The sequence below is a fragment of the Hipposideros armiger genome, unplaced genomic scaffold (assembly GCF_001890085.2).
Source record: "Hipposideros armiger isolate ML-2016 unplaced genomic scaffold, ASM189008v1 scaffold_43, whole genome shotgun sequence".
NCBI classification, from domain to species: Eukaryota; Metazoa; Chordata; class Mammalia; order Chiroptera; family Hipposideridae; genus Hipposideros; species Hipposideros armiger.
In genome coordinates this window covers 510,887-537,502 of record NW_017731393.1, presented here as the reverse complement: position 1 = coordinate 537,502, position 26,616 = coordinate 510,887, and the positions used below count along the sequence as shown (strand labels likewise).

Genomic DNA, 26,616 nt, shown 5'->3' with positions numbered 1-26,616 from the left:
ACCTGGCCAGGCGGGTGCCTGCGCCGCGGAGGCGGCCCGGGTCTGCGCCAGGCCGGGAGGGGTCGCCGGACGCGCGTCCACGCGGCCTGGAGAGGGGGCGCAGGCCCGCACAGGCTCGGCCATGGCCGCCCCCGGCCGGCGCTGATTCAGGAGCGGCGCCGCTCCCTCCCGCTGCGGCCCGGCGCTCTCGCCGGCCGCCTCCCGGCCTGGTCTCTCCCTCCTCCCGCGGTCCCTCCCTCCGCGTTCCTCCTCCTCCTCCTCCTCCTCCTCCTCCTCCCTGTCTCCTCATTTCCCTTCGCCGCCGTCGCCGTCTCCGCTGTCCCTGCCTCCTCTCCCGGCCTGGCCCCGGCCTCCGTTCCGTCTGCTCCTTCCAGCCGCCGGCCGCTGCCCTATCCCTTCCCTTTCCCAGTACGGCGGCCTCCAGCCCCTGCCCATCGGCGACTCCACCCCCAGCCGTCCAGACCTCCGGGCGGGTGGCTCTTCTGCCTGGGGCGGCCGAGGGGACAAGTTTGGGGTGTTTATTATTCTCCTTCCTAGCAACGATGGTGCCCAGCCCGGAGCGGGCCTCGGGTTTTTGGGGCGCATCCATGGCTGCCAGGCCTGGGCGTTTCACGATAGGCTGTCGGTGGCAGGGCCGCCTGGCTCCGAGGCAGATAGGCTCTGAGTGGTTGGCCTCCCTTTGCCGCAAGCAGAGACTGGCCTCTGGGTGGGGTCTCGGTGCCCGCCGCCCAAGGGAGCTGGTAGCAGGTGATGGCAGAGAGTGGGACATGTGAGGCGTCTGGGCTGGGAGTTGGGTGCTGGCAATGGCAACCAGGGGCTGGGAGCTGTCCAAGAGAGCCCTGTCATCCCCCCCACTGCCCGCTGGGGAGTTTTCGAGGTGGTCTGGGCTGTGGAGGCCTCTCGCCCCTTGGTCTCTAGTGTCTATGCCCAGTGGACCCCGAGGAAGGGCAGGGGGCCCAGGGGGGGCGTTTCTGACCCGCTAGAGCTACCTTCTGGGGAGGAGTTTTCCTTCTCACCTGCCTGCCTGAGGTGACGTGAGGGTATGCTAGGGGATACATGGTCACGTGGGCCTTCACAGATGGGTGGGGCCTGGTGTTGGCTTTGCCCACTGCCTGCCTGGAAGGGAGCTGAGGCCAGGGCTTCAAAGCCCTGGGGGGCCCCAGGACCCCAGCCCCCACCTCCTCCACTTTCACCAGGGTGCCAGCACTGTCCTCTCTCCCTGGTTTGTGGCTCGCGTCTTGACTAGTCTCCTGCTTGGCCTCCCACCTGTTGTGTGCACTGAGTCAGTTCATGGACTCAGGACCTCAGGCCACCTCGCGGGTTGTGACCCACACACTTGCACGGATCCCTGCGCTGGGTTTAACGCTCTGCTCTCCCTGTTTTGAAATTCTTCATCATTTTGGAGAGGGTCTGGCACTTTCATTTTGCACTGAGCCCCTGCCCCAGTGATGCAGCATGTCCTGAGCTCTGCAGGGACTTCCCTCTCATTCCAGGACTCCCTCTATCTGGAATGCACCCCTGAGATGTTCACTGCCCACTGAGATGTCACCTTCCCTGGGAGGCTTCCCTGGCCACTCCATAAACAGACCCCTCCTGACACTGCCCATCCCTGACCCCACGCTGTTTTTCTCTGTGTCACTGGAACCTTCTCAGATCCTTCTCATTGTTTGTTTGGAGGGAGCCCCGTTATCCAGGGCTGCTGTGTGTCTTGGTCACAGCTGTCTGCCAGAGGCTAGGACACTGCCTAGCATGTGGTGGCCTCAGGATGAGTTTTACCCCGTGTGTGTGTGTGAGCAGTGCGAGTGGGCCCAGGGCACTTGTGGGTGGTTTTGGAGGTGCTTGTGGAGGTCGTGTGTACCTGCACTGGTGTAGTGACAGCTCCACCCGTGCTCTGGGCCACCAGGGCACCTGGGAGAGGGGGTGCACGCTGGCTGCCCCAGACTGGCCCTGTCCTAGAGCAGCAGGACCATAAGCCTCCGGCAGCCCCAGGGCCTGGTCTCAGGATGACATTGGCTCTTGTTATCGCCCAGGTTGCCTCTATGGTGCCCCTCAAGCCACCATGTGCTCCCTGGCTGTCCCGACCACATCAGCCCTCAGACCCTCCTTTGCTGATGCCCCAGGACCTTGGGTACCAAAGGATCACCTCCCTCTTGGGCATTGGAGGGGCTGCCTGATGCCCTGACTGCCGGTACTGTCCTGATGGGAGCTTCTGCAGGATGGCCACAGTGACCACTGAGGGACCTTTGGTCTCCTCTTAGTGGTAGGAGCACTGGTGTCTCAGGGGACCTGTCTCCAGCTGTCTCCTCAGGCCCCTGTGCCTGTGGCCTGTCCCGGAGTGTCCGGTAGCGGGAAGCAGAGCCTCTGGTTCAGTTTGTGCCCTGGGTCTGGTGCCATGGACCTGGCATTGTGGGGACTCCGACTGAGGGGAGCTGCTCCTGGTCCTGTCACGGGACATAAGTAGGTCCACATGCAGGCAGTGCAACTGATGGCCACAGACTCAACCCCTAGCACCTAGAAGGGATAGCTAGCGCACAGGGGAGGACCAGGAGACCTCAGCTGGGGAGGGGTCCGTGGGAAAGACACACTTAGGTAGGGCGGGAGGCCTGCTGTGGCTGGAGCCCAGTGTTTCTAGAAGTGGCTGAGGCGATGGCGCCATGAAGGTGCTTGAGCCTTGGTGAATCCCGGGGCCGGGGCCTGGGCTCGGACAGGGAGCCTGCTCTGAGGACTCCTTTCCCCCCAGGGCCAGACGGGCCTCACCAGCGTCAAGATGAGTGTCACCTCCTGGTTCCTGGTGAGCAGCAGCGGCACCCGCCACCGGCTCCCGCGAGAGCTCATCTTCGTGGGGCGTGATGAGTGTGAGCTCATGCTGCAGGTGAGTGAGGGCACCTGCGGGACCCCCAGTGAGGAGGCCTCCGTGCAGCCACCTGGGGCCTGGACCCACCCGTGGCTCTGGGGTCTGAAGTGGGCCTGAGTGCGTGCTCTGGGCGCAGGTCTGACAGGAGGGTGCTCAGGTTTCTATCAGGTTCTTAAGGGGTGGGGGTCCCCCTTTGGAAGGTGCTGGGAAGTGGATCTGTCCACGTCCTTATTTCTGGGGGCCCCACCGGGAGCCAGCTGCAACCATGAGGCCTGTCCATGGTGGCTGCTGTCCCTTTGAGGCACCCTGGGGGGCCCTTTCTCAGGCACGAGAGGCCTGTACTTAGCAGCCAGGACTTGCTCTCTGGCCAGGGTTTCAGAGCGCGAGTTTGGCTTTCATGGGGCTCATGTGTCTGGCTGCTTGGGAACAAGAAGCGGGCGGTGGGCTGACCCTATAGGGTCTACCCTAGCTTGGATGTCCTTTTCTCTGCCCATCATAATGTGATTGAGTGGGCCCCCTACAGCCTTGACCTTTCACGGCATGGCACACAGGACCCCAGCCCCAAGCCCCCCAAGCTCCATACCCCCACGGCAGGGCTCTTAGAAGGGAACCAGCATCCTAGGTGGGCTGCACTACATGGTCTGCCCAAGGGGCCTGCTCAGGTAGGCCTTGCTCAGACCCTGGTTCTGTGCCACGTGGGGCTTGGGCTACAACCAGGGGCCCCAGCCACGTGCATGTTCATGTGGGCAGCACACGCTGGACCCCTCGCCTGAGGGCAGGCCCCATCCACGTCTGGACCCCTGGCTTCTCCCCGCACGTTCTCTGGTTTGCTTGACTCGAGACCAGCGGTTCTCAACCTTTCACAGGGGTCGCCTAAGACCATCGGAAAACACGTATTTTCAATGGTCTTAGGAACCGAGACACCGCTCTTCTATCCGTCTCCAGGCCTATATGCAGATACGCCCACATACGAGTACCCGGCGACCCCTGTGAAAGGGTCATTCCACGCCCAAAGGGAGCGCAACCCACAGGTTGAGAACCGCTGCTCTAGACCCAGCCAAGTTCTCACGTTGTGTTGGGTCTCTTGAGTATCTTCAGTCTGGAACCGTCTCCCCTTTCCTCCATGCCTTTGAAGCCAGGGAGACCGAGTCCGTGGCTTTGCGGGGGTGGGGGGTGGGGGTGGGGTGAATGTGTAAAGGCTGGGTGTATGGGCTGATGCCTCCATTGCAGCTCCCGGCTCTGCCGGCCGCGTGCGGAAGCGCCAGCGGGCGTGGCTACACTGGTAGTGCTTTATTTACAGACGTTGAGATACCACTTTCATGTCAGTTGCACGCGTCATGAATAGTCTTCGTTTGATTTCTTTAAACCACTTTAAAGGGTAAAGAGCATTCATAGCAGGCAGTAAGCGTAGGTCGCACCCTCCAGCCTTGTGGAGTGGCCCGTGAGGCCTGGATGTGGCCGGTGGCTCCCTGGGCGTATTGTGGGACGTGACCCTGATTGGAGGCAGGTCTGAAGGTGCAGCTGGGTTCAGTCGCCACGCTTGGCCCTGACCCCTGGTAGGGTGCTGTGTGTTCTGCGCCGCACCTGTGTGGCCTGTTGATGGCCCTGCTGGTCGACCAGGGTGGCCAGGAAGACCTCTCAAAGAAGGCAGCACGTGATGGGAGCCTGTGGAGGCCTTGGGGCGCTCCTCCTGCCCCCCACCTGGCTCCCTCCTCTGCACCAGGCCCTCACTCTGACTCTTTTCCATGTATTGGAAGAGGCTGCTTGGGGTGGGGGTGTCAGGGGACTCAGAGTGAGTTTGGGGTCCGATTCCTAGTTTCTGGCTGGTTGGTGGTGGAGTGCTGAGCAGGACAGAGCCTGGGCAGGAAGGGAGCAACGCGTTCTCAGCCCCGTCACGCGGGGAAGCTGAGGTGCAGGGAGGCCGTGCAGGTGTAGTGTGTAGGAACGCACCCGCCTCCCTGCGCTCCCGCCACTGCTCGCCTCTCCCTGGAGGTCCTGGCCACACTTCTGCTCACATGGTTCACACGGTGGCTTCCGCCCTGTCTTAGCCCCCAGCCTCCTGCAGACGTCAGTCCCCTGCGCTCCTCAGAGGCAGTCCAAGTCCAGTGTCCATCATCCTCGGTCCCTTCCACCAGGGTCCCTGCCAGCGTGAGCATCCCCAACAGCCATCCTGGGGCAAACCCTGACTAGCTTCTCCTTTACCCACACCTCAGGTGTCGCCATGTGCCGCTCCCACCCCTACCTGAGGGTAGCCCACCCAGCCTGTGTCCTCACCTGACCTAAGAAGGTGGCACTGGAGATGTGACAGATGTGACGGGGTCTGGGGACTGGGCACAGTGGGGGAGGGGCCTCTGTTCAGGGGGAAGGGAGGAGGCAGTGGTGAGCGGGAGACGGCGGGGAGCTGGGGGCTGTCCTGGAGGCGTGTGCCCTGATCTGGGCAAGAGGGGCCATGGCTTGGACCTCGGGGCTGGAGGAGGTGAGGGGACGGTCCTGTTCTGGAGGCAGAGCCGCCAGCCTGGCCATGTGCCACCCCATGCTCTGCAGCGGCACCACCGCCTGCTCACCACAGTGTCCTGGCTGCAGTGCACTGAGTTGGAGCCAGTGAGGACGTGTTAAATGACGCAAACGTGAGCGGGGACACAGGCGCGGGTCTGCCTGCTGCCAGAGCTGGACTGCCGGCTGTGTGCCTGCCCCCGTGGCCTGGCGCTCTGGTGCAGGGCGTGCCCGCATACTCATGGGTGCACACATGTGCACGTGTGTGCACGCCTGTGTGCGTTTGTGGCGAGGTGTTCCCTGCTTCCGCTCAGTTTGCCCCGTGGGAGCGTGTGACAGCTGGGATTTGTCTGCTGGCATGCTGACCCGGAAACCACGGCCTGTGGGTGGCCCGGGAGCCCCTGCACACACCGCAGGCCCAGGGGGTCTGCTGGGGTGATGCCGGGTGAGCTGGCAGGAGGGCGTGCCCAGCGGGGCTTTCCCCCACCGAGGGCGGCATGCACGATGTTTGGAAGCACAACTTTGTTCCATTGTAGAGTGAGTACAAACAATTAGACTCTTTTCCAAAAATCTGTGTGTTTGGAGCGGAAGGCTACGAATCTGTCACAGCGGTTCCTCGTCTTGCATCGTGGGGCCTGGTTTTTGTCCTTTTCAGTCTTGAGTCCGAGGCTCACTCCCAGGCTGAGGGGCTGTCTCCACCCCTCATGGGCGGGCCCAGCCTCTGAGCTCCTCAGCTTGGCTTGGCAGGGTCTGCTTCTGTTCTGGGAGGGAGGTTCCTGGGGGTGGGGCTCCTCCCTGTCTGTTCCCCAGGAGTCCTGATGCTACCCGCGGTCTGGGGAGGGTTCTGGCAGGAGCTGTGCCTGGTGACAGGCCCTGGCCAGGGGTGGACGGGGCAGCTCGTCTTTGGGTCAAATGGGAGGGTGGGCTGTGCCAAGTCCAGGGAGCCAGAAGGTGGGGCATCTTGCCAGGACAGGGAAAGTGGGCACAGGCAGGGTGGCAGTTCTGGGCAGAGGACCCAGGTATGGCACCTCCAGAGCCTGCAGCGGCGGCCAGCGGCCGGGGCGGGGTGGGGAAAGGCAGGTTTGGAGAGGCCTCTGCAGCTTGTGGCTCATGGGACAAGGCCAGCCTTTCCTTCCAGGAAGTTTGAGCAGAGGAGTGACAGGCAGTGCCAGATGGGGGCTGGGCAGGCAGGAGGGAGGTGGCCACGGGGATGGAGGCAGGTGGACGGACTGAGGGGTGCTGAGGAAGGCCAGTGGGCATCCGTGTCTGGGGGGGGGGGCCGGAGCAGCTGGGCGCGTGGCCGGTGGCAGCCCGGGGAAGGCCGGAGGGACAGGTGGGTGGTGAGGGAAGACCTGGGTTTGGCTGGGCTGGTTTTGAGCTTCCCGGAGGTGGTGTGTCCAGGAGTTGGAGGCCTGAGGCCTGGGGACGGAGGAGAGTGGTTCAGGCTGGAAAGGTCAGCCCAGAGGCCCTTCCAGGGGTCGCTCATCAGCAAAGGTGGCACCCAAGTGCGAGGGACGGTGCCCTCACCTTGGGCCAGGCAGAGGCTGGGGCTGGCCCGCATCCCACTGTCCTGGCGTGGAGGCGCCGGCAGCCCCTTGGCATGTCCCTTCTCAGGCCGCACGCCCCGGAGGTCTGATGTGTGTCCACAAGGAGGGCAGAGCCTGGCCCCCAGGCCTCGGGGTTTGCTTTCCCGAGACAGTGGGTTCCTGTGGCCCAGTGGCACCTGTGTGCAGGGCGGGGCTGAGGTGGCAGCTGGCCTGCTCCCGAGCCCGGGCTGTGCAGGAGGGGGGCCCCCAGCCTCATCATCGAGCCCTGGTCCTCCCAGCTGCTGGGCCGAGCTAAAGGAATCGTGGTGTCTGACCCCTGGGGGTACCGAGAGGGGCAGTTACCTGGCTTGAGGTGGGGCAAGCCTGAGCACCCAGACACCCCAGAGAGTTGCTAGTGCTTGTCAACCCCACCCCATGGCTGGGTCCTGGGAAAGCCCCTCAAACACCCTGCAGCCAGAGCACTGAGGTCCAGAGAATGGAGTGCCGTTGTCCCCAGGCGTGCTAGGCTGGGGAGGCCCAGGCAGGGGCCAGTGGGCAGGGCTGCAGTGGAGGGTCACCAGGAATGGCTCCTGGGGGAGGTGAGCACCAGGCAGGCCTCATGGAGACAGGCAGGAGTCCAATGGAGGAGGCAGTGCCTGGCGTCCAGGGTGGCTGGAAGCTGTCTGGCCGTGGTGCCAATTTCAGACGGGCAGAGGGGAGGTCCGGGGGGACTGGGCAGTAATTCTCAAGGTTAGACTCACCGTGCCAAAGACCCGTGGCTTTGGGAGGCAGATGAGTTGTCACCAGGAGTCCCCCCAGGATCAGTCCAGGGGGCTTCCTGGGGAGGGTACCTGGGGCAGACGGAGCCTCTGACCTGTGCCTCCGCGGGCTCACATGGGCGGTGCCAGGGAGGTGGCTCAGGGGCGGCGTCTGTCGGAGGCCCTGGCTGGCCCTGTAGGCCGTGCTCTGCCTTCTGAGTCACCCCTGCGCCCATGCTCCCTTCTGGGGGACCGAGGGTCTGTGCCCCATTCTCCCCCACTCACGCCACCCCCAGGCCCCCCAGGCAGCATCTTCATTGTGGGTCTGGCCACCTTGGGGCCTCTGGATCCAGAAGAGGCTGGAGCACGGGAGTGAGTGCTGTCTCCTCTCCAGGGCCGGGCTTAGCGCCTCTGCCAAGCTGGGTGACCTGGGCAGGGCTGGGCCAGAGCCTGTGTCCACCCTCACTGTGCCCTGCCGTGTGCTCGGGTCTCTGGGTGAGGAAGGAGACCCTACCCTGGGGACTTCCTGTCCTTGAGAGGGGACTAGGCAGGTAAAGAGCATCAGAGACAAAGTGGGCTCCGTGGTGGTGGCCAGCTGCTCAGGGGAGGGACCCTGGGCACTCACCTGTGACAGCTGAAAAGCCTGGTGGTGTGACTCGGGGGCTCAGGTCCTGGGCCACCCTGCCATGGCAGGGAGACGTCCCAGGTAGCAGGAGTGAGTAACAACCCGTTGTTCCCACTGTGTGCTCTGGAGGCGGGCCTGGGATCTTGTGGGGGCACTGTCCAACAGGCCCACAGGGTCCGTACTGTCACCAGGGCCAGTGCCAGACAGCACCCTGGGTTGGCCGGTTGTATCGGCCTCTCCTGGGTTTGAACCCCAGGCCTGTAACCTCTCAGGTGGTTGCCACCCAGACACCCAGGGCCTCCAGCACGTGGGTGGACAGCTCAGTGCTGAGGCCGCCGGCCTCTTGGCTGGGTAAGGCGGTCGCATTGGCAGTGCCTAAGCAAGTAGAATGTGACCTCAGCACCCTGCCTCTGTCCCCAAGCCCTGGCAGTGGAAGGGTGGGGATGGGGGGTTGGCTGCAGCCCTCGTTTGACCGTTTGAGGGAGCTGGGTGACTGTCCTTGGGGATGAGGTCCTGGGTGGAGTCACGGCCGGGAGATAGTTAGGAGTGCTCAGGGTGGAAGTATCTGTGTGTATGTGCACGTGTGCATTGGAGCAGGGTGGCAGGGTGTGCTCAGGATGTGTGAGTCCTGTGCACACGAGCGTCTGGCTGTAGGGGCTGAGACGCGTCGCCCATGTGTGTGTGTGTGCACATGCCTGTCACTTGGAGGGGTATATGAGCCCCTGTGGGGCCGGTTGGGCAGGCTGTGAGGGCCTTTTCACCCGCCCCCTGCGCTCTGCCCAGCCTGCCCGCCCCCACCTGGCCTTGGGACCGAACATCATGTCCCTGATGACCAGAGGGTTCCCAGCCCCTCCCACGGCTGACCCAGGAGCAGCTACCAGCTTGGGGGGAAGGGAGGCTCCGGCCTATTGGCTGTGGAGGGCTGGTCACAAAGGGAGGGGCCAGGGTGGCAGCAGTGGGGTAGGGGAACCTGCCGGGCATCTTGGCAAACCCCTGTAGTGTGCCCCGGTGGCCGGGTCAGGCCTGGGTGTGCTTTCCAGGGCACACACACGAGGTGTGAGGCTGTGGGTGGGGCTTCCTGGGCTCTGAGGCCCGTGGGCTGGTGTTGGTATTGTGGTGGGTGCGGGATGATGGGGGCTCCTGTCCCCTGGGTCCTGCCTCACTGGGAAGGCCACCTGAAAGTCGTCTGTGTCCCCCAGTCCCGCAGCGTGGACAAGCAGCACGCCGTCATCAACTACGACCAGGACAGGGACGAGCACTGGGTGAAGGACCTGGGCAGCTTGAACGGGGTGAGTGCCCGGCCTCCTCTGCTGGCCCCGCCCCTCCGTGACCACGCCCCTCCGTGACCACGCCCCTCCGTGACCACGCCCCTCTGCCTGCCCACCTGGCCCTGCAGGACAAGCCCCTCAGGTGGTCAGGGAAGTGGGGCTGCTGAGACGGATGGGGGTGTGCCGGGGTACCCTGTCCTGGGGGTATGTGACCTCTTTGGTGAGTTTGGGTGATGGGGACAGGGAGGTGACCAGGAGGAAGGCCCTGAGTGCAGGAATAGGGAGGGGTCAGGTGAGAGGAACCTGGTGTTTGGGGTAGAAACGGGGCAGGTGGGCGGGGGGCAGTGGCCCTCTCCACGGCCCAATGTCAGTCTGTGCTCTGTGTCTGTCCTGGAGGCGTCTGGGTGTCTTGCTTCTTTCTGTGTTTGGTGGACAGGAGCCTGCCCTGGGATGTTGTCTCAATAAGAAAAAGCCACCAGCCTCTAACCCTTTTAGCTGGAGCCAAGGAGGGCCCTTTCCATCCCTCCTGACTTGGGGGTCCCACAGCAGCCTCAGGCTGGCCCTGCCTCACGTGCTCCACCCACCCGGTCCCTCCTGGGGGCTCCCAGCGGGGGTCTCTGCTGGGGTCAGCCCCCGGAACTCTTCCTCCTGTGAGAGGTAGCAGTCCCCTCTGAATGGGTTGCAAGGCAGGCCGGCCTCCCCTGTGCCCACATGGGCACTGGTCTCAGGCCCCCAGACCATGTGGGCTTTGAGAGGGTCCCTGGGGCTGCTGGCCTGGTCCCTGCTCCTCGACCCCCAGGGGCAGGTTCCTCAGAGAACTGTGATGTCCACAGACCTGGGGCCAGCTCCTGCCTGCCTGTGTGACACTAGCTCAGACGAGGACAGGCTGGCAGGCCAGGCGGGTCTGCAGGGCCTCACAGCTGTCCCCAGGCTGGGGTTGCTGTCCTCTGCCCCCTCCTCAGTGCCCACAGACCCCTACTTTACATAAATGTGCCCCAAACCGAGCTTGCCCTGGCTGCGGCCATCTCCCAGGTGCACTGCTCCATGTCTCTAACCATGGCAGACTCCGGCCGGGGATGCCTGCCCGGGGAGCTGGCCCGCTGTCCTGTGATGAGTCCTGCACATTCCTTGTTTCTTTGGCAAGACCCGGCACAGTTGCCATGCTTGAGCCACATCTGTTGTCCCTCTGTCACCTTGGCTTGCCCCAGAGGCCCTCAGTATGCTGGGCCCCTCATCAGACTAGCGTGCTGTCCGCTGACGGCTGATGAGAGCCTCTGTGGGAGGGAACAGGGCTCCCAGGGACTGGCCCTTTGACGCCCCGCAAGCCTGCGTGGGGGCGATGCCCAACAACCTGGCACAGCCTGCCCGGCGTCACCGCTCCCGAGGGCACCGCGGGGCCTGGTGGGGTCTGGGGCCAGCACCCGTTCCTGTGTGGATGAGAGAAAGGGCCCATTTCACAAGCTGCCCGAGGCTTTTCTGCTTGAGGGACTACGTCAGGGTCCCTGGGTGCCGGGCAAGGCGTGGCACCGCGAGCTCCCCGGCCAGTCCTTCAGCAGCGTCTGTCCTGGGGTCCTTTCGGGACACGAGACTGGGCACAGGTGTGAGAGGGGCAGTGCCGGCCCCTAGCAGGACGGAAGGCGGCTCCAGTCAGTGCCTCACCCCCCCCCCCCCCCCGTTTCCTCCGCAGACGTTTGTGAACGAGACGCGCATCCCCGACCAGAAGTACGTCACGCTGAAACTCAACGACGTCATCCGCTTCGGCTACGATATCCTTTCCTGGCACTGCCCGCCATCCTGGCCTCCCCCTCTGTCCCCAGGGCCACAGCCACCCTGTTATCTTGGGGGCAGGTGGGGTCTCAGTGGTCACAGCTGACAGAGGTTAGAGGGTGAACCGCGGCTCAGGCTTCAGCCCGAACTCTGTCCCCTGCCACCCGCACCCCAAGCCAAGGCACCGGCCATGCACCTATGGCCACCACCGGCCTGAGCTCACACAGGACCCGGGGAACACGTGAGCTCTCCCTGGGACCCAGAGGCCCTGTGTGACCCAGGGTGGCATTCTGTGCCCAGATCATGGGGGACTGGGGGCCGTGCCTCCACCCTGGGCAGCTTGGGGGCCCATCTGCATGACAGGAGCATATCCTGTCCTCTGCCCGCCTCAGCCTGCGCTCGTGTTGGCACATCCACTGGTGGGTGTGGACCTGGCCACTGGCTGAGACCCTCCCCCTTGGAACCTTTGGATGCGGGGGGCTGGCGCGTGGTCTGGGATGGGAGCTGGGAGCTAGACATGTGGTGTAAGCTCTGGGCTGAGTGGGGGGTGGAGGGTGTGCCCGTGACTCTCGGGCATGTGCGTGCTATGACCTGGAGCGGCCTCTGCCCGCCAGCCCACCCCAGTGGCTGTCCCTGAACTGTGGACACATGCCTGGTGCACGAGGGTATGTGTCCTTGCAGGGATCCACACCGGGGGCAGGACAGTCCCCCACTAGTGCCCCGTTGTCTGCCTGTCCCGGGAGGGGCCCTTTTATCTCTCGGGCCTGAGGCTGATGTTCACTTCCTGTCCTGCCCCCTGTTCTCCTTAACTCCTGCCACATTCCAACATGTACGTGCTGGAGCGTGTGCAGCACCGCGTCCCCGAGGAGGCACTCAGGGTCAGTGCCAGCGCTCGGCCTGGGGGGCCCCTACTACGAGGGCCCCGTGTCCCACAGTCCCCTGCTCCCCACTGCCCATCCCTCCCAGGCCTCTTGGCTGCCCTGGCCTTGCTGTGGTGCTGAGTCAGCGGCCTGGCCTGACCTGTCCCGCCAGCTCACAGTCTGGCAGGTGGGGAGGTAGCCGTTCCCCTCCAGGCCTTTGCAGCCACCATGGTGGGTATGGCTAGTGGGCGTGGCCAGAACCCTAGAGGGCCCACCAGCTTCTTGGGTACTGGATGACCCTGATCGGGCTAGCGTGAGTGGAGGGGGCCAGGAGCAGGCAGGAAGGAGTGGCCAAGGCTGCAGGCAGGCTCGAGGGTCCTGGGTGGAGGGCCATAGCAGGTGGGGGACCCCGTCCAGAGCTTTCCCCAGGAGCCCTATATTGGGGAGCAGGGGAGACTGGCCTCAGCCCATTTACCAAAAGCACAGGGAGCATGGGTAGCCTGTCCAGAGTCACAGGGCCAATGAGGGGCAGGGTCAGTGTGAGCCTGGCTCCGACGACTGCAGAACTCAGCCAGGTGGGGCCCCGGCATGCACGCACACACACACACACACACACATGCGCGCGCACACACACACACACACATGCATGCACGTGCACACATGCACGCACACCCATGCATGCATGTGCACATATGTGCACACATGCATGCGCACGCACACATGCGTGCACTTGCACATATGCACACACCAGCTTCTCGGACAGACCACTGCTCGCCAACAGCCCCTGAGTGGCTGACCCTGTGCCCCAAGGCCTGTCCCGCCCTTCTCTCTGGTGAGGCCTGGGGGTGGCCATCTCCCCTCTGATGACTGCTCCCCATTCTATCGTCCCCCACCCCAAACAAGCCCCAGCTCCCTCTTGGAAGCTTTGTGGTCCTGAGGATTGCCCCAAGCTAGGGTGTGGACTGGGCCCATCTCAGGCCACCTGCCTGGGTGGGGGTGTCCTCCCGAACGGCTGCCCGCCCCTAACCTGTGCCCACTGCCCCCAGCACGAGAAGTACACCAGCCAGCTGCAGGTGAGTGTCAAGGGTCCGGTTCCCAAGAGGGGTGAGGTGCTGCCTGAGCACATGCCATACTGCGAGTCCTCGAATTCCAGGCTGGAGCGGGGCGACCGGAGACCAGCAGCAGGTATGACGGCATTGCAGGTCTCCCGACAAGCCCCCCGTGATTAGCCTCACCCGAGGGTAGTCCCTTTGCACCCACAGAAGCCCTGGCTCTACCTCACAGTCCCCTGGGCTCACATCATCCCACATCCATAGCACAACCTGCTCACGTGTGAGCTCAGGTACCTGTGTCGTGCACACGCACACGTGCCTCCACACCCCGCAGACACACCCACCCGTGTGCCTACACCCCTGCACCTTGTGTGGTACAGTCAGACTGCGGTGGCACTCAGCCTCTAGGGTCACCCATTTGTGGCCTGAAACATTTGCAGACCCTTGGAGAGAGGCCCGCCCTGAGTGTGGGCTTATCGCCAAACTCTTGCCCCTCCATCAGGGCTAAAGGCATTGCCCGCCCCAGGATGGGGTGCTGAGGACAGTGTTGCCCGAGGGATGAGCCGCCCTTGGAACAGTCACCCAGTGGGGAGGCACAGATGGGGACAGGGGAGGCCAGTGGCCACAAAGTCACGGCAGTTGTCAATGCCATCAATTCAGAAATAGGGCTGAGAGTGGTCGGCGGCTGGCCAGGGTCCTGGGTGGCTGCAGGTCCAAGCTGGGAGGTGATGCCAGACCCCCCCCCTGCAGACCCCAGTCTTCCCCAGCTCCAGGCCTTCCACGGCGACCCAGGGTTGAACTCCCCCCTTGCAGAGGCAGCAGCCTACCGCACACCCCTGTATGGACAGCCCTCCTGGTGGGGTGAGGACGATGGTGGCACTCCGCCTGGGGACCGGCATCAGGAAGGGCCATACCCAGGTAGGTCCTGAGGCTGATCTGTGGTCTGGGGCTGCCTGCTTTGTGGAAGATAGCTGACAGCCCCAGCAGAGGTGGGTGGGTGAGGGTGCCGCCCTTCAGTCCCTGCTGAGGCCGTGTCACCCCACCCCCAGAGCGGCCCAAGGAGCTGGCACAGCAGGACGGGGACCTCACCGGGACAACGGTCGGCTTCCGGGCCCCCATGGAGCCTCAGGGCTACTCATTCCGGCGGGAGCCCAGCTACTTTGAGATCCCTACAAAGGAGGCCCCACAGCCACCGCGGCCCCCTGAGGTGCCCACGCACGAGGTGCCCACCAAGGATGAGGAGCCAGGCGGGGGCGGGGTGGCACCGGTGGTGCAGAGCCACGCCTCCTTCACCATCGAGTTTGACGACTGCAACCCGGGCAAGGTGAAGATCAAGGACCATGTCACCAAGTTCTCCCTGCGTCAGCGGCGGCCCCCGGGCAAGGAGGCCACGCCTGTGGAGGTGGTCTCTGCAGAGACCAAGGTGGCCGACTGGCTGGTGCAGAATGACCCAAGCCTGCTGCGCCGGGCCGGCCCTGGAGACGACCGCCACAGCACCAAGAGCGACCTGCCCATCCACACCCGTACCCTGAAGGGTGAGTGCCCTACCGGGGACCAGGTGCCACGTGGCCCCACGTCTGTCCGAGTCTGCTCGCCCCAGGAGTGGGGGGGCCCTGATCAGCTTGATCAATTTCAGTGTTTCAATTAATTGCCCAAGGCCCGCCTGCCCAGTCGGGGTGACCGGCACATTCCTGGTGCTCGTCTCAGTCATGTGTGCTGAGTTCTGTGTGGTGTGGGGTGCTGTGTCCTATCTCTCGGCCTGATGAGTTGGAGTCCCCCTCCCCCAGACCACAAGCACGAAGACGGCACGCAGAGCGACTCGGAGGACCCCATGGCCACGTCAGCCACGGCAGCTGGGGTCCCCATGGACAACGGGGAGCAGGTGCGGCTGCAGCGGCAGATCAAGCGGGACCCCCAGGAGCTGCTGCGCAACCAGCAGGCCTTCGTCATTGAGTTCTTCGACGAGGACACGCCCCGCAAGAAGCGTTCCCAGTCCTTCACGCACACCCCGCCCGGGGACCCCAAGGCCGACAAGCGCCGAGGCCCAGGGCTGGCCGACAGGGACCGCCCAGGAGCCCCAGCCCCGGCCCCGGCCCGGGGGGCGGGCAGCTCGGGGCCACAGCGGGCCAGCTCGCTTAAGCGGGAGAAGACAGAGGAGCGGCTGGGTGGCCCTTCTCCCCCCGCACGGGCCTCCGCCCGCCCCTTCGGCAGTGTGGGGCGTCGCTCCCGCCTGACCCAGGACTTCATGGCCCAGTGCCTGCGGGAGGGCTCCCCGGCCGCCCGGCCCGGCTCTGAGAAGGTGGCCCCAGCACCACCAGCCCCGCTGACGCCCCGTGGGACTAGTCCTGTGGCCCCCTCAACTCCACCACTACCCCCCGCTGACCCTCAGCTGACCAAGGCACGCAAACAGGAGGAGGATGACAGCCTCAGTGACGCGGGGACCTACACCATCGAGACCGAGACGCAAGACCAGGAGGTGGAGGAGGCCCGCAAGATGATCGACCAGGTGGGCTCGGTGCAGGCGGCCCGCTCTGGCCCGGCCTCGCTCTTCCGGGCTGAGACCACTTTCCCACTCAGCATGAGAGCTGCACAGCCAGGCTATGTGTCTCGGCTGCTGCCCAGTCTGGCCAACCAGGGGCCCTGCCCTCCTGGTGCCCGGGGTGGGGTCCCTGAGCAGAGGCTGGTGCTGGGCGCTCTGACCCTCAGCCCGGCTGTCCCTCCCGGCAGGTGTTTGGTGTTCTCGAGTCCCCTGAACTCTCCAGGGTGTCCTCAGCCATTTTTCGCCCAGTCATCAGAGGGGACAGAGACGAGTCCGGTGACGGGATGGCCCAGCGGATGGCCCTGCTGCAGGAGTTCGCCTCCCGGCCAGTGGGCGTGGCACCCCAGGGGGAGCTCCAGGTAGCAGATACCGCCCTCGGGAGAGGACTGTGTCCGGCTAGGCCCGGTCATCAGGTCCTATACACACTCGGAGGCTCTGGTCCTGCTTAGAGCTGGACTCCAACCCCCAGATGAGGCCAGGCTGGACATTGTGCGAGGAGTGTGCCCACCGGGCAGGTGGTTGGGGCCCCGGTGTGGTGGGCTCGGGTAGGCTCTGAGGCCTCAAGTCAAGCTGGGTGCCTGGGTGTGTGCTGCCCATGGGCAGGGCTGGGCCGAGCCAAAGCTGCTGACCTCAGGGCCACGGAGCCGGTTTCAGGCGTGGATGGTATGTTGGGGCCCCACAGCCAATCGAGGCAACCGGAGCCTCCTGGCTGTTTCTGCAGGGAAACGTGGCAGGTACGAGATGGCATGTACGGGGCCAGGTATTGGGGTGGCTGCCTTTGACGCCCCCTCCTGGCCCCAGCACCTCCCGTGGCGCTCCGGCCACAGATACACTTCTGCCTTCTCTCTGCAGGGCCCTCCAGTGCCGGAATCCCCCGGGGGTCAGAAGTGGGTGTCCCGCTGGGCCAGCCTGGCTGACAGCTACTCGGACCCGGGCCTGGCAGGTAAGTGGCTCCAGTGCTGCAGTGGGGACAGGGGCTTGGCCACTGTGGCTCGGGCCACTGACTGGGAACGCAGGTGCGAGCTTGTGCCAGCCTTGCCTGGAGCAGGGTCAGTGTTCCCCGGTGCCCACTCTAACCAGGCTGCCCTTGTCTTCTCAGAGGACGGCCCCGGGCGCACAGCCGGGGAACTCGAGGGGGCTCTGCCTGTGCGCCATCGACGACTACTCCCACAGCTACCCAGTGACAGGGCGGACAGCCCCGCCGGCCCCGAGGCCACCCGGAGGAGCGGGCCTGGGCCACCAGAGCCGGGCAGTGAGCAGCCCAGCCGCCCCTTGGGCCAGGAGGACTTGGAACCCGATAGCCTCAGTGATGCCAGCGGGTCAGATGGGGGCCTGCAGGAGGAGAGACGCAGGAGCCCCCAGGAGGGACTGGTGTGGACGAGAGGCCGGCGTCCAACAAGGGCCCCCCGGGACCCTGCCCACACCTCTTTCTTCATCGGAGACCAGAACGGAGAGGCTGCCTTTCCTCAGAAAACATCTGTGGTTCCAGGGGAGGTGGATGGCCCAGGGCGGGTGGCCCAGCCCAGCATCCCGGCGAGGGACGCTGTGTACGTGAGCACCAGTGGGAGGATGGTCATCCAGCTGCAGACGGGGCGGGCCCCAGAGCCCGACGGCCCCGCCCCGGCCCAGGCCAAGGAGGCCCTGGCCTTCGTCCGGCAGGAGAGTTTCATCAAGGAGCCGGCCGGCGGCCCCCCTGCACCTGGCCAGCTCCCTCAAATCTCCAGCCACCTCCTCCTGCAGGACCTGGCTGCAGCCCGGGCCTCGCGCATGGACCTCCACTCCCAGGACACCCAGCTGATCTTAAAGGAGACAGAGACGGTCTTGGCAGCCCTGGGGGCCCGACTGCTCTCCAAGTCTGTGGAAGAGGCAGAGGGTGAGGTGGGCGGTACCCCCGGGCCTCCAGAGGACTCCCTGTCTGGGGGCTCAGACGTGGACACGGCCAGCACCATCAGCCTGCTCAGTGGCAAGAATGGGCCCAGCCCTACGAGCCCCCAGCCCCTGGGGCTGCGGAAGGACAAGCTGCCCTCCCCACCAGCAGCGCAGGACCTGGGGGGAGCCGTCCTCAGCTGTGCCCGGGAGCGGCTGTCGGAGAAGCAGCACCGCCCAGCGGGCCCGGCGGACACTGGCCGTGGAGAGCTAGTGCGGCGCCTGGCCGGACGGCGTGGCCAGGGGCCCCAAGGCTCCCTGGACTGGCCTGACGAGGAGCGAGGCTCTGGCCTTGCCCACCCACCTGGCTCAGGCCCAGTCACTTCCGACAATGAGACCTCCACAGCCACTGGGGCCGGGCGGCTGGGGTCTCGCCGAAAACCCGCCGCCCCACCGCCATCCCCAGCTGCCCGGGAAGAGCAGAGCCGCGTCTCGGCCAGCGCCCAGAAGGTGCAGCAGGTGCTCACCCGCTCCAACAGCCTGTCCACCCCGCGGCCCACACGGGCCTCCCGGCTGAGGAGGGCCCGACTGGGGGACGCCTCGGACTCAGAAGCGGTGGACAGTGAACGGGGGCCCCTGGCCAACCCCGAGCCAGTGGCGCGGCCGGCCGCTGAGCAGGCCAAGAAGCTGTCTCGCCTGGACATTCTGGCCATGCCCCGGAAGAGGGCGGGCTCCTTCACAGGGCCCAGCGACTCGGAGGTGGCCCCAGCCCGCGCCGGCTTCTCTGGCCGCAGCGTCGAGGTGTACTGCGCTGGCCGCAAGCCTACCATGGCTGAGGCTCGGGCCTCTGCCAGGAAGACCACCAACGCCACCATGGCTCCCCGCCAGCCCTTCAGCAGGGCGCGCCCAGGCAGTGCCAGATACTCCTCACCCAGTGAGTGCCGGCAGTGGGCGGGTGGCGTTGGCCTGGGCAGTGGGTCTGAGCTCCTGTGTGTGAGCCCAGAGCCCGTTCTCAGGGCCCCTGTCCCAGCCCCAGAGGAGCCGCTGTTCCCGTGGGTGGGCATGCACAGGCGGCAGCCTCCCGCAGCGCCCAGGCTGTCCTGGTGTGAGGGCAGAAGACCCCGACCACATCTAGGACGGAGGGGCCCCTCCTGTCTGCCAGCTGGGCCTGCCCCTGTTCCCTGGAAGTCCAGACTTCCAGCTGGGACCGCGATGACGTGTGAGGCACATGTGCAGGCCAAGCTGTCCATGTAGGGTACTGCCGTCCATATGGGGTAGGGCCTGGCGCGCTCCCCCCAGGCTGCTGTGGTCGCGCGTTGGGTGCCCTGTGGCCGGGGGATGGCTGTGTCCGTCTCCCCTCACCACACAAGCAGAGGCCCCATGTAGCCTGCTGCCCGTGTGTGCAGCAGGAGGGACAGGCCGCTGTGGCCGCAGGAGCTGGCCTCCTGCCCAGGGAAGGTGGACATCTGTGTCCACTGAGCCGGGCTTACGCTGCTGGGAGCTAAGCTGTGCTCTGAGTGAATTGGTTTGAGGTGTAGGTGTTGCTAGCCCAGCCTCTGCCCCCAGCACCCCTCTCGCACCCCTGCCCCCATGCTGACGGCTGGGGGCCGCTGGGCAAGGAGTGCTGAGGGGCCACTGGAGGGAGGACGGAGTGGCAGGTGGCTGAGGACTACAGTTGCTTGGCGGGACGCCCCCCCCCCCTTTGTGCATGTTCGCAGCCACCGCAGGGGGCTCAGCAGGGCTGCACGGAGCACTCAGGGTAAGACCAGGCATGAGGCTGTGAGGGCCGTGCTCAGTCACCCTGTAGGTCCCGCCCAGGGCTGGGACCGACCCATTTGGGGAGGTTTACCCATTCGGGGGGTGTGGGCGTCACTGCCCCTGCCACCAAGGCCCTGGTTCCCATCTAATGGACATGGCTCTGGGCCTTTGGAAATGCCAGGCGGCCCATGCCTGCATGTGCCTCTGAGCTGGTGGTGGCCTTGCAGTCCCCCAGCGCTTTGCGGCTGCTGGGCTCTTGCCCGTAGGGACCCCGGGCTGCCGTGGGTGCTGAATGCTGCTCTGTTCTGTTCTTGCTTCTGGAACCAATTCACTCACGCGAGACACACGTCGCCGGCAGCAGGGCTCCGATTGCACGTCCACCTCCGAGGAGGAGTACGGCTCCCACCACAGCTCCCCCAAACACACACGCTCCCGTGCCTCAACAGCCACGCAGACCCCACGGCCTGGCAGCTCTACCAGGGCCCGGCCCCGGACCCCTGGCCTCCGGGACACAGACGACGAGGAAGAGGAGCCTGACCCCTATGGCTTCGTCGTGCAGACGGCCGAGATCGCAGAGATTGCCAGGTGAGCTCCGCCAGTTCACGGTGGGAGCTGCTGACCTGCCCGGGCCTCCCCAGGGGCCAAGAGTGCCCTGAGGGTGGCGGGGACGGGGCTGGGAGTTCTTCCCGGATGGGCTTCGAGAATGCTTGTCTGATGGATGGGTGATGGATGACGGAGGGTCAGATGGATGGGTGGAAGGAAGGACGGGTGGCAGGGGGCGTGCACAGTTAGATAGTTGAGTGGATGGACAGCTGGATGGTGGATGGATGTGGCAGGGGGGTGAATGCAGATACACCTGGGAGGTGGGGGACCTCTGGTACAACGAAGGCCTCCACCAAGATTTTTATTAACATGAACGCGCTCATGTGGTCACTTAGCAGAAGGGTCACCTCCAGGCCAGGTGCTGGGAGGACGGTGCAGAGGAGGGCAGGGGATGAGGGAGTAGTCTTTCACTGAACGGTGGCCAGCGTTGTAATGGCTGGGCCCTGCCACAGGGCCTCTGGGGGTCCGGAGGGTGCCGGGCGGATGGCGAGTGTTCGGTGTTGCGGATGCTGACCTGGAGCCTCCGAGCCTCCTGGAAGGAGGTGACCAGAAGCAGGTGGCTCCGGGAGAGTGGCTGGTGTGGGGGATGGAGACGTGGGCCTCACCTGCACAAGGATGGCGACCGAGGCCGTGGGCAGCATGAGGCTGTGCAGAGAGGACGCAAGCGACGGGGCGAGGCCCAGGGCCAGCGCCCAGAGCCGCCAAGGGGAGTGGGGGTGAAGCCGTCTGTGTGGAGTGGGGGTGAGGAGCGCTGAGGGCCAGCCAGGAAGGCAGGGCGTGGGGTTCTGGAAGGAGGCGCTGCTCGGGGGGACGGGGAGGAGGGAGGGTCCACAGGTCCCCCCGTGGGCTCTGCTCCCAGAGGTTGAGCACACACCAACGCGCTAGGTGCAGGAGGCAAAGGAGCAAAGGGCCGGGCAGGCGGGGCAGGTGCTGAGGCAGTGGTCAGTGTCCATCATCAGGAGTTGGAGGGACATCCTGTGTTCCCCGTGTGGAGGACCCCTGTCTTGAGTGGGCTGAGGACAGCCCTGGTCGGGAGCAAGAGCTCCGGTGGCCATGCCAGGCAGGGGCTGGAGGTGCTTCTGGAGTGGACGGGCCCCAAGGGCCAGCTGGGAGGCTCTTGGGCAGAGGTGGGTCAGCTGAGGACAACGACCTGGCCCTCGGTGGGCCTGGGGGCCGCGTCCCTTAGGTGACTGTAGAGTAGAGCTTGTCCCTTCATGAGTGAGGGGAGCGGCAGTGGACAGCGATGAGGGACCCTCTGTCCCAAGCCCGGGTCGAGGTTCAGGTGCAGACGTGCTGGTCGTGGGCCTGAGGTGCTTCGAGGGCCAGTGCCGAAGGCTGCAGGATCTGGCTGGGGCTTTCCGGGCCGTGGGGCACAGGTTGCTGTTCCTGGTCCCTGCTGGCCTCTGTCCTTTTCTGGGTGGCCTGGGAACTTCCCTACACTGTGGGGAGGCCCCTGGCCTTTCTGCATTGGCCTGCCTGCATTACCCTCTGATTCCTACCCTCATCTGCGACCCCACCCCTCTCCTACCTCCATTTCCCTGCCCGCAGAGCAGGGCTTGTGTGGCCCTGCGTGTTCTGGGGCAGCCCTGATGTTCAGCCCTGGCGGCCAGATGAGGAGGAGGGGTGGCCCAGGAGCCTGTGGGTGTCTGCCCACCCTTCCTGCCTAGGCCCTGTCCCAGCTCCACTCCCACCCCTCCCTTGGGGCATCAACGACCTGGGCCTCCTGGTGGGAGGCATTGCCAGTGGCCGGTTGCGTGGTTCGGCCAAGGCTGCCTGCCCCTGCCCCGGCCCCTGCTCCTCACTCAGCGGCTGCCTCCTGGGAGGGCTTGTCCGTCTGCCTGGGGAGCGGGGTCATCGAGTCCCGCCTGGCTCCTACTCCGTGACCTTCCTGCTCCGAGGCCTGGCTGGGAGGTCCCCACAGGGTCTGCCTTCTTTCCTGGTGGCTGCAGATTGAGCCAGACGCTGGTGAAGGACGTGGCCATCCTCGCCCAGGAAATCCACGACGTGGCCGGTGACGGCGACTCGCTGGGCTCAGCAGGGCCCGCCCGAAGCTCCTCCCTCGGCAATGTGCCCAGCACGCCTGCCTCGACCATCTCGGCCCGTGAGGAGGTGGGCCCGGCCCCCACCCCTGGGCCTTTTGGCTTTTGGCGCCCTTGGTAGAGGGCGGTGAGCCAGGGGCCCTCAGCACACAGGCTTGGGGTCCGCCCTGTCCGCCCGCTGTCATAGTAGGGCAGGTGCTCCACCTTGTGGCAGACGCCCCCAGCTCAGCTGACTCCCCCCCACCCCTACAGCTGGTGCAGCGCATCCCCGAGGCCAGCCTCAACTTCCAGAAGGTGCCTCCCGGCTCCCTGAGCTCTCAGGACTTGGACCAGAACATGAATGACTGCCATGAGGACCCCCTGGCCAACAAGACGCGGCCTCGGAACCGCGAGGAGGCAGGCACCCCACCCACCTCCTTAGCTGACTGGGCCGGCCCGGTGGCGGGTGTGCTGAGGGAGCAGGCTTTCTGGGGGACGCCTGGGCACTGTGCTGATGCCTGGTCCTCACAGGTGATCTTCGATAATCTGATGCTGAACCCCGTGTCCCAGCTGTCCCATGCCATCCGTGAGAACACAGAGCACCTTGCTGAGAAGATGAAGTGAGTAGGCCCCCGAATGCCCTGCTGGCCCTGGGAGCCCCGCCGGGAAGGGGCCGCAGAACCGCTCCCCCGACACTGCTTAGTGGATGCCTAGCCAGACTCCCCGCAGATACGAACGTGTGCATGGAGCCAGGACCCTGTGGGACTGGTATCCTCCTAGTGCACGTGATCCAGCGGGCACACGCATGTGCACGTGCGTGTGTCCATGGCTCCCGGCAGCCAGACCCTGAGCCTGGGGCAGCGAGAGCCCCCAGGATGGCCTGTGCCACACCCCACCCCACCTCCGCTTCCCCCCCAGCCCTTCCCAGCCCTGACCCATGCCGGGCAGAGACGGACTCTGGTACCAGCCAGCCCAGGTCCCGTCCCGGGCCTGTTTCCCCTGGGGTGGCGTGAGCTTCACCGTGGCAGGCGGTATGGTCTGGGAGGGTGCCGTGTGCAGTGCCCTCATCACCGTCCTCTGCCTCCCCCGCTCCCCGCCTGGGCAGGATCCTCTTTCAGAACACAGGCCGCGCGTGGGAGGACCTGGAAGCCAGGATCAATGCCGAGAATGAGGTGCCCATCCTGAAGACGTCCAACAAGGTGAGGCCGGCCGGGCCGGCCACGCGCAGGGACAGGCAGGCCCCTCCCGACTCCAGGGTCCTCCAGCCCACCCGGCCACACAGAGGGAGTGGGGGAACTGGCCCAAGCCCGGGACCCCGACTGCTGCCCCCAGAGCCCTGGGGGCGAGGCGACCCGGGGGGGCCGGCTCCATTTGTTCCGTCTCCCCTTCTGCCTCACTTGCAGGAGATCAGCTCCATCCTGAAAGAACTGAGGCGCGTGCAGAGGCAGCTGGAAGGTGGGTGCGGCCCAGACCTGGGGGCCCTCACTGGGGCTTCAGCCCAGGCAGGCGGCGGGCAGGCCCGAGGGACCCTGGTGGAAGACCTGCCTCATGCCCATAGTTTACGGGGAGGCCCCGGGGCGGGCGTGGGAGGCACGGCAGGACCCTTGGCCGGCCTAACCCTCCCTCCCCCGTCCCCCCAGTCATCAATGCCATTGTGGACCCCAGTGGGAACCTGGACCTGCTGACCGGAAATAGGGGCTTTGCGGGCTCGGCGCAGCTCGGGAAAGGCCGGCCGGCTTCGCAGAGCCCGTCTTCGCCCCCCTCGGCCCTGAGGAGCTTCCCGCAGAGGGCCAACTGCGGACCCCCGAGCCTGCCAGACCCCTCCTTCCTCCCGGACTTCCTCCCGGACTCAGAGAGGTTCCTGATCTAGGCGGTGGGGCCAGGGCGGCCTCCCCGTGTGCGAGCGTCCGGCGCCTCCTGCTCGTCCCATTCACCACCGCGGCCCCTCCCAGCTGTGGACAGTTCACCATAAAGACCCCCACACGTGCCATAACCCCGTGGGTGCCTCCACGCCCAGCCCCCACTCAGCTCCCAGCCAGCATCCCAGCCGGTTGTCCAGCCCCGCCGGCCTTCTGGCCCAGCTCCTGTTGTGGCCACTGCCAACGGCCAGCGTTGCGGGTGCGTCCCGCCTCCTCTCTATCACTTATTTTTGTCTTTAGCGTTCATGGAAAGAGCAGTTTGTTCCACCTCAGCAACCTCCCCGCCCTAGAAGGTCCCGGTCCTGCCTTGTGGTCTGGGGGGACACACGCTTACCTGTCCTGTCCCTCTGTGTTGTCTGGGGCCAGGCAAACAGGTGGGGCTGTGGGGTCATTCAGTGCCAAACATGGAGCCGGGAGGGGCTCACGACGCCCCAGGACTTGAGGGTGTGAGCCGGGCGGGGTGCCGGGGCCAGCCCTGCTGAGGAGCCTGGTGGTCCCCAGCTGCCTCAGAGTCCAGCAATTGGGGCAGGGCTGTGGCTGTGGAGATGTTTGGGGCAGGAACCCCGCTGCTTCAAGCCTTTGGTGCCAACACAACTGCCAAACCCACTGAACGTGAGTGGCTGCAGGGGAGGCCTGCCGAGCGTGAGCCGGGCCGGCCACACACACACATGCACGCACGCACACCTCCACTCGCAGCCAGCCAGGCACATCTGCACGCTCGGGAACTGACCCGGTGATGGACGCTGGGCCTCTGCACTGGGCGACTGGTGCATCTGGGCCAGGTGGAGGTGAGCACAAGACCAAAGTGGCTGGAACCAGGCTTCCAGAAGCTCCTGAGAGAATGCATCGTCCTTGTCCTGGACGCTGTGGGCATTAAATGGGGCTTCTGCACGCAGCTTGCGCCCCACAGGCCCCTGATCCCTTGGGGTGGAGTAGGGACAGGTCCCTGGAGCAATTTTGTTTTCTCAGGATTCCGTCAGCGGAACGGGCCAGGCGAGCAGAGGTGGCCCCTCCTGGGGGACCTGTGTTTCTGGAGCCTCTAAGCCAAAGAGCCCAGTGGCTGTGGCGGGGGGGCGGGGGTGTCTCACCTTTACGAGTGGTGTAGGTGTGCAGTGCACCCCGCCTGGCATCTGTGCCAGTGTCAATTGTGGGAGGGGCCGACTGCTGGGAGGTCACTGCGGCTGGACGGAGGCCGTGGTGGGTGACGTGCCTCCCTGTTTACATTTAGCTGATGTGACGTCCAGTGCACGGTCCTGATGTTTACGTGTGTGAATGGCAGTGGGGTCCCCGCCTGGCCCCCACCCCACAAGCCTGCTGTGTCACTCGGAGGAGGTGCTAGTCCTAGTCCCCCACCCCCCGCATGCCCCAAATAGTTGCCCGCAGCCTGTCCCTGGAAACTGGTCACTGGCCACGCTCCTTTGTCCACGACACCCTTCTTCATTGCCCCCGCCCCCCCCCCCCGGGTTCACTGTACAATTTTTTTATTCGTAAATTTGTGTCCCTCCCCCCCCCTCCAGCTCTTGACCTGGGATTGGTAACTTATTTGTCTGGCTTCGCGGAGGCTCCTCTGTGTTTGTCCTCAGGTGGTCTGTGGGTGTCTTTCAGAAAATGGTTATTTTATATGATTTCTCATGGAATTTGTTCTAATAAATCATTCTATCACGTGGCAACATCCCGGTGTCTTCACCTCGGCCTCATTTCTCCACCGGTGGTGTTTGGCGGGGCGATGCTTGGCCCAAGGGGTCTTCTTTCCTGGGCTGGAAAATCCAATTGGATTCCCAAGACCAAGGGACGCTGCAATGCGGAGAGATCGCCACCAGGTGGCGGCCTAGGTGGGAAAGCAAAGCAGGGGAATTTCTAGATGTTTGCTTCTCAAAGAGAAAAGTTATTTTATTCAAGCGGTTGAAAGCTGCAGTGGCCAAGAGCACTCCCCGCAAGAGGCTGTGCCTCGCACAGAGGGGCAGCAGGAGGGCAGGGCGTTACCTGAGCCCCGGGTCCCAATACCTTCTCCTTCTGATGGCTGTGGAGGGTCTCTGACCACCACTTTGTGCTGATGTCACACCACCCAGTGCCCACAGCCCCACATCTTCACACTGGGGGCGATCCCGAGGGACAAGTTGGCTGGAGCAAGTGTCCTGTGTGCTGGGAGCCCACAAAGACCACCACCAGAGCCTGCTCGCTGGGCCACTCAGCCAGCAAAACAGGAGTCACTTGTACCTCACCATTTTGCCTGCACCAGGGCTGTCCCTGCACCAGATCTGTCCCCCGCACCAGGTGTGTCCCCACAGGGAACAGACCCCACACCAGGTCTGTTCCGTACGCCAGCTCTGTTCCCCACACCAGTCTGAGCTGGCTGGGCCCTCCCGCTACCCAGTGGATACCTTCAGGAGTCAGGTGTGTGGGGCCACCTCTGCTGCTCCCTCCAAGCCTCACCTCTGGCCCCATGGTGTCCCCAACGGCACTCAAGTCATGAAAAGACACCTTTAAGAAGGGAAAAGGAGGGCCGGCCGAGTGGCGCGATGGTTAAGAACTGGCTTGGGACGCCAGAGGGCCCCGGTTTGGATTCCACATGAGGGCCAGTGACACTGCCCTCCACAGCTAAGATGCTGAACAGCAGCTCAACCTGGAGCTGGGCTGCCGTGAGTCGCCGGCGACGGCGTAGGCTGCAGCCCCTGCTGCAGTGGGTTGCCATGGGCTACCGTGTGTAGCC

At 65.0% G+C, this 26,616-nt stretch overlaps 1 protein-coding gene across 7 annotated transcripts in view; it reads left to right on the top strand.

Moving 5' to 3' along the window:
* The window catches only part of CEP170B (centrosomal protein 170B), a 26,966-nt gene extending 1,388 nt beyond the window's left edge, over window positions 1-25,578 (top strand). For 2 of the 7 annotated variants that reach the window (XM_019639373.1, XM_019639372.1), the window contains exons 2-19: window positions 2,741-2,872; window positions 9,456-9,545; window positions 11,212-11,290; window positions 12,111-12,169; window positions 13,198-13,336; window positions 14,017-14,121; window positions 14,253-14,738; window positions 14,991-15,709; window positions 15,931-16,101; window positions 16,595-16,685; window positions 16,842-18,542; window positions 19,681-19,951; window positions 21,919-22,078; window positions 22,261-22,404; window positions 22,519-22,607; window positions 23,093-23,186; window positions 23,391-23,442; window positions 23,628-25,578. In XM_019639373.1, the coding sequence (XP_019494918.1) occupies window positions 2,768-2,872; window positions 9,456-9,545; window positions 11,212-11,290; window positions 12,111-12,169; window positions 13,198-13,336; window positions 14,017-14,121; window positions 14,253-14,738; window positions 14,991-15,709; window positions 15,931-16,101; window positions 16,595-16,685; window positions 16,842-18,542; window positions 19,681-19,951; window positions 21,919-22,078; window positions 22,261-22,404; window positions 22,519-22,607; window positions 23,093-23,186; window positions 23,391-23,442; window positions 23,628-23,857 (4,785 nt within the window). In that variant the 5' untranslated portion in view covers window positions 2,741-2,767 and the 3' untranslated portion in view covers window positions 23,858-25,578. Of the gene's footprint in view, window positions 1-2,082; window positions 2,189-2,382; window positions 2,458-2,740; window positions 2,873-9,455; window positions 9,546-11,211; window positions 11,291-12,110; window positions 12,170-13,197; window positions 13,337-14,016; window positions 14,122-14,252; window positions 14,739-14,990; window positions 15,710-15,930; window positions 16,102-16,594; window positions 16,686-16,841; window positions 18,543-19,680; window positions 19,952-21,918; window positions 22,079-22,260; window positions 22,405-22,518; window positions 22,608-23,092; window positions 23,187-23,390; window positions 23,443-23,627 lie in introns of those variants that run through there. The other 5 variants (XM_019639374.1, XM_019639375.1, XM_019639379.1 and 2 more) reach the window with 5 other exon arrangements.
* Window positions 25,579-26,616: the final 1,038 nt, after the last annotated feature.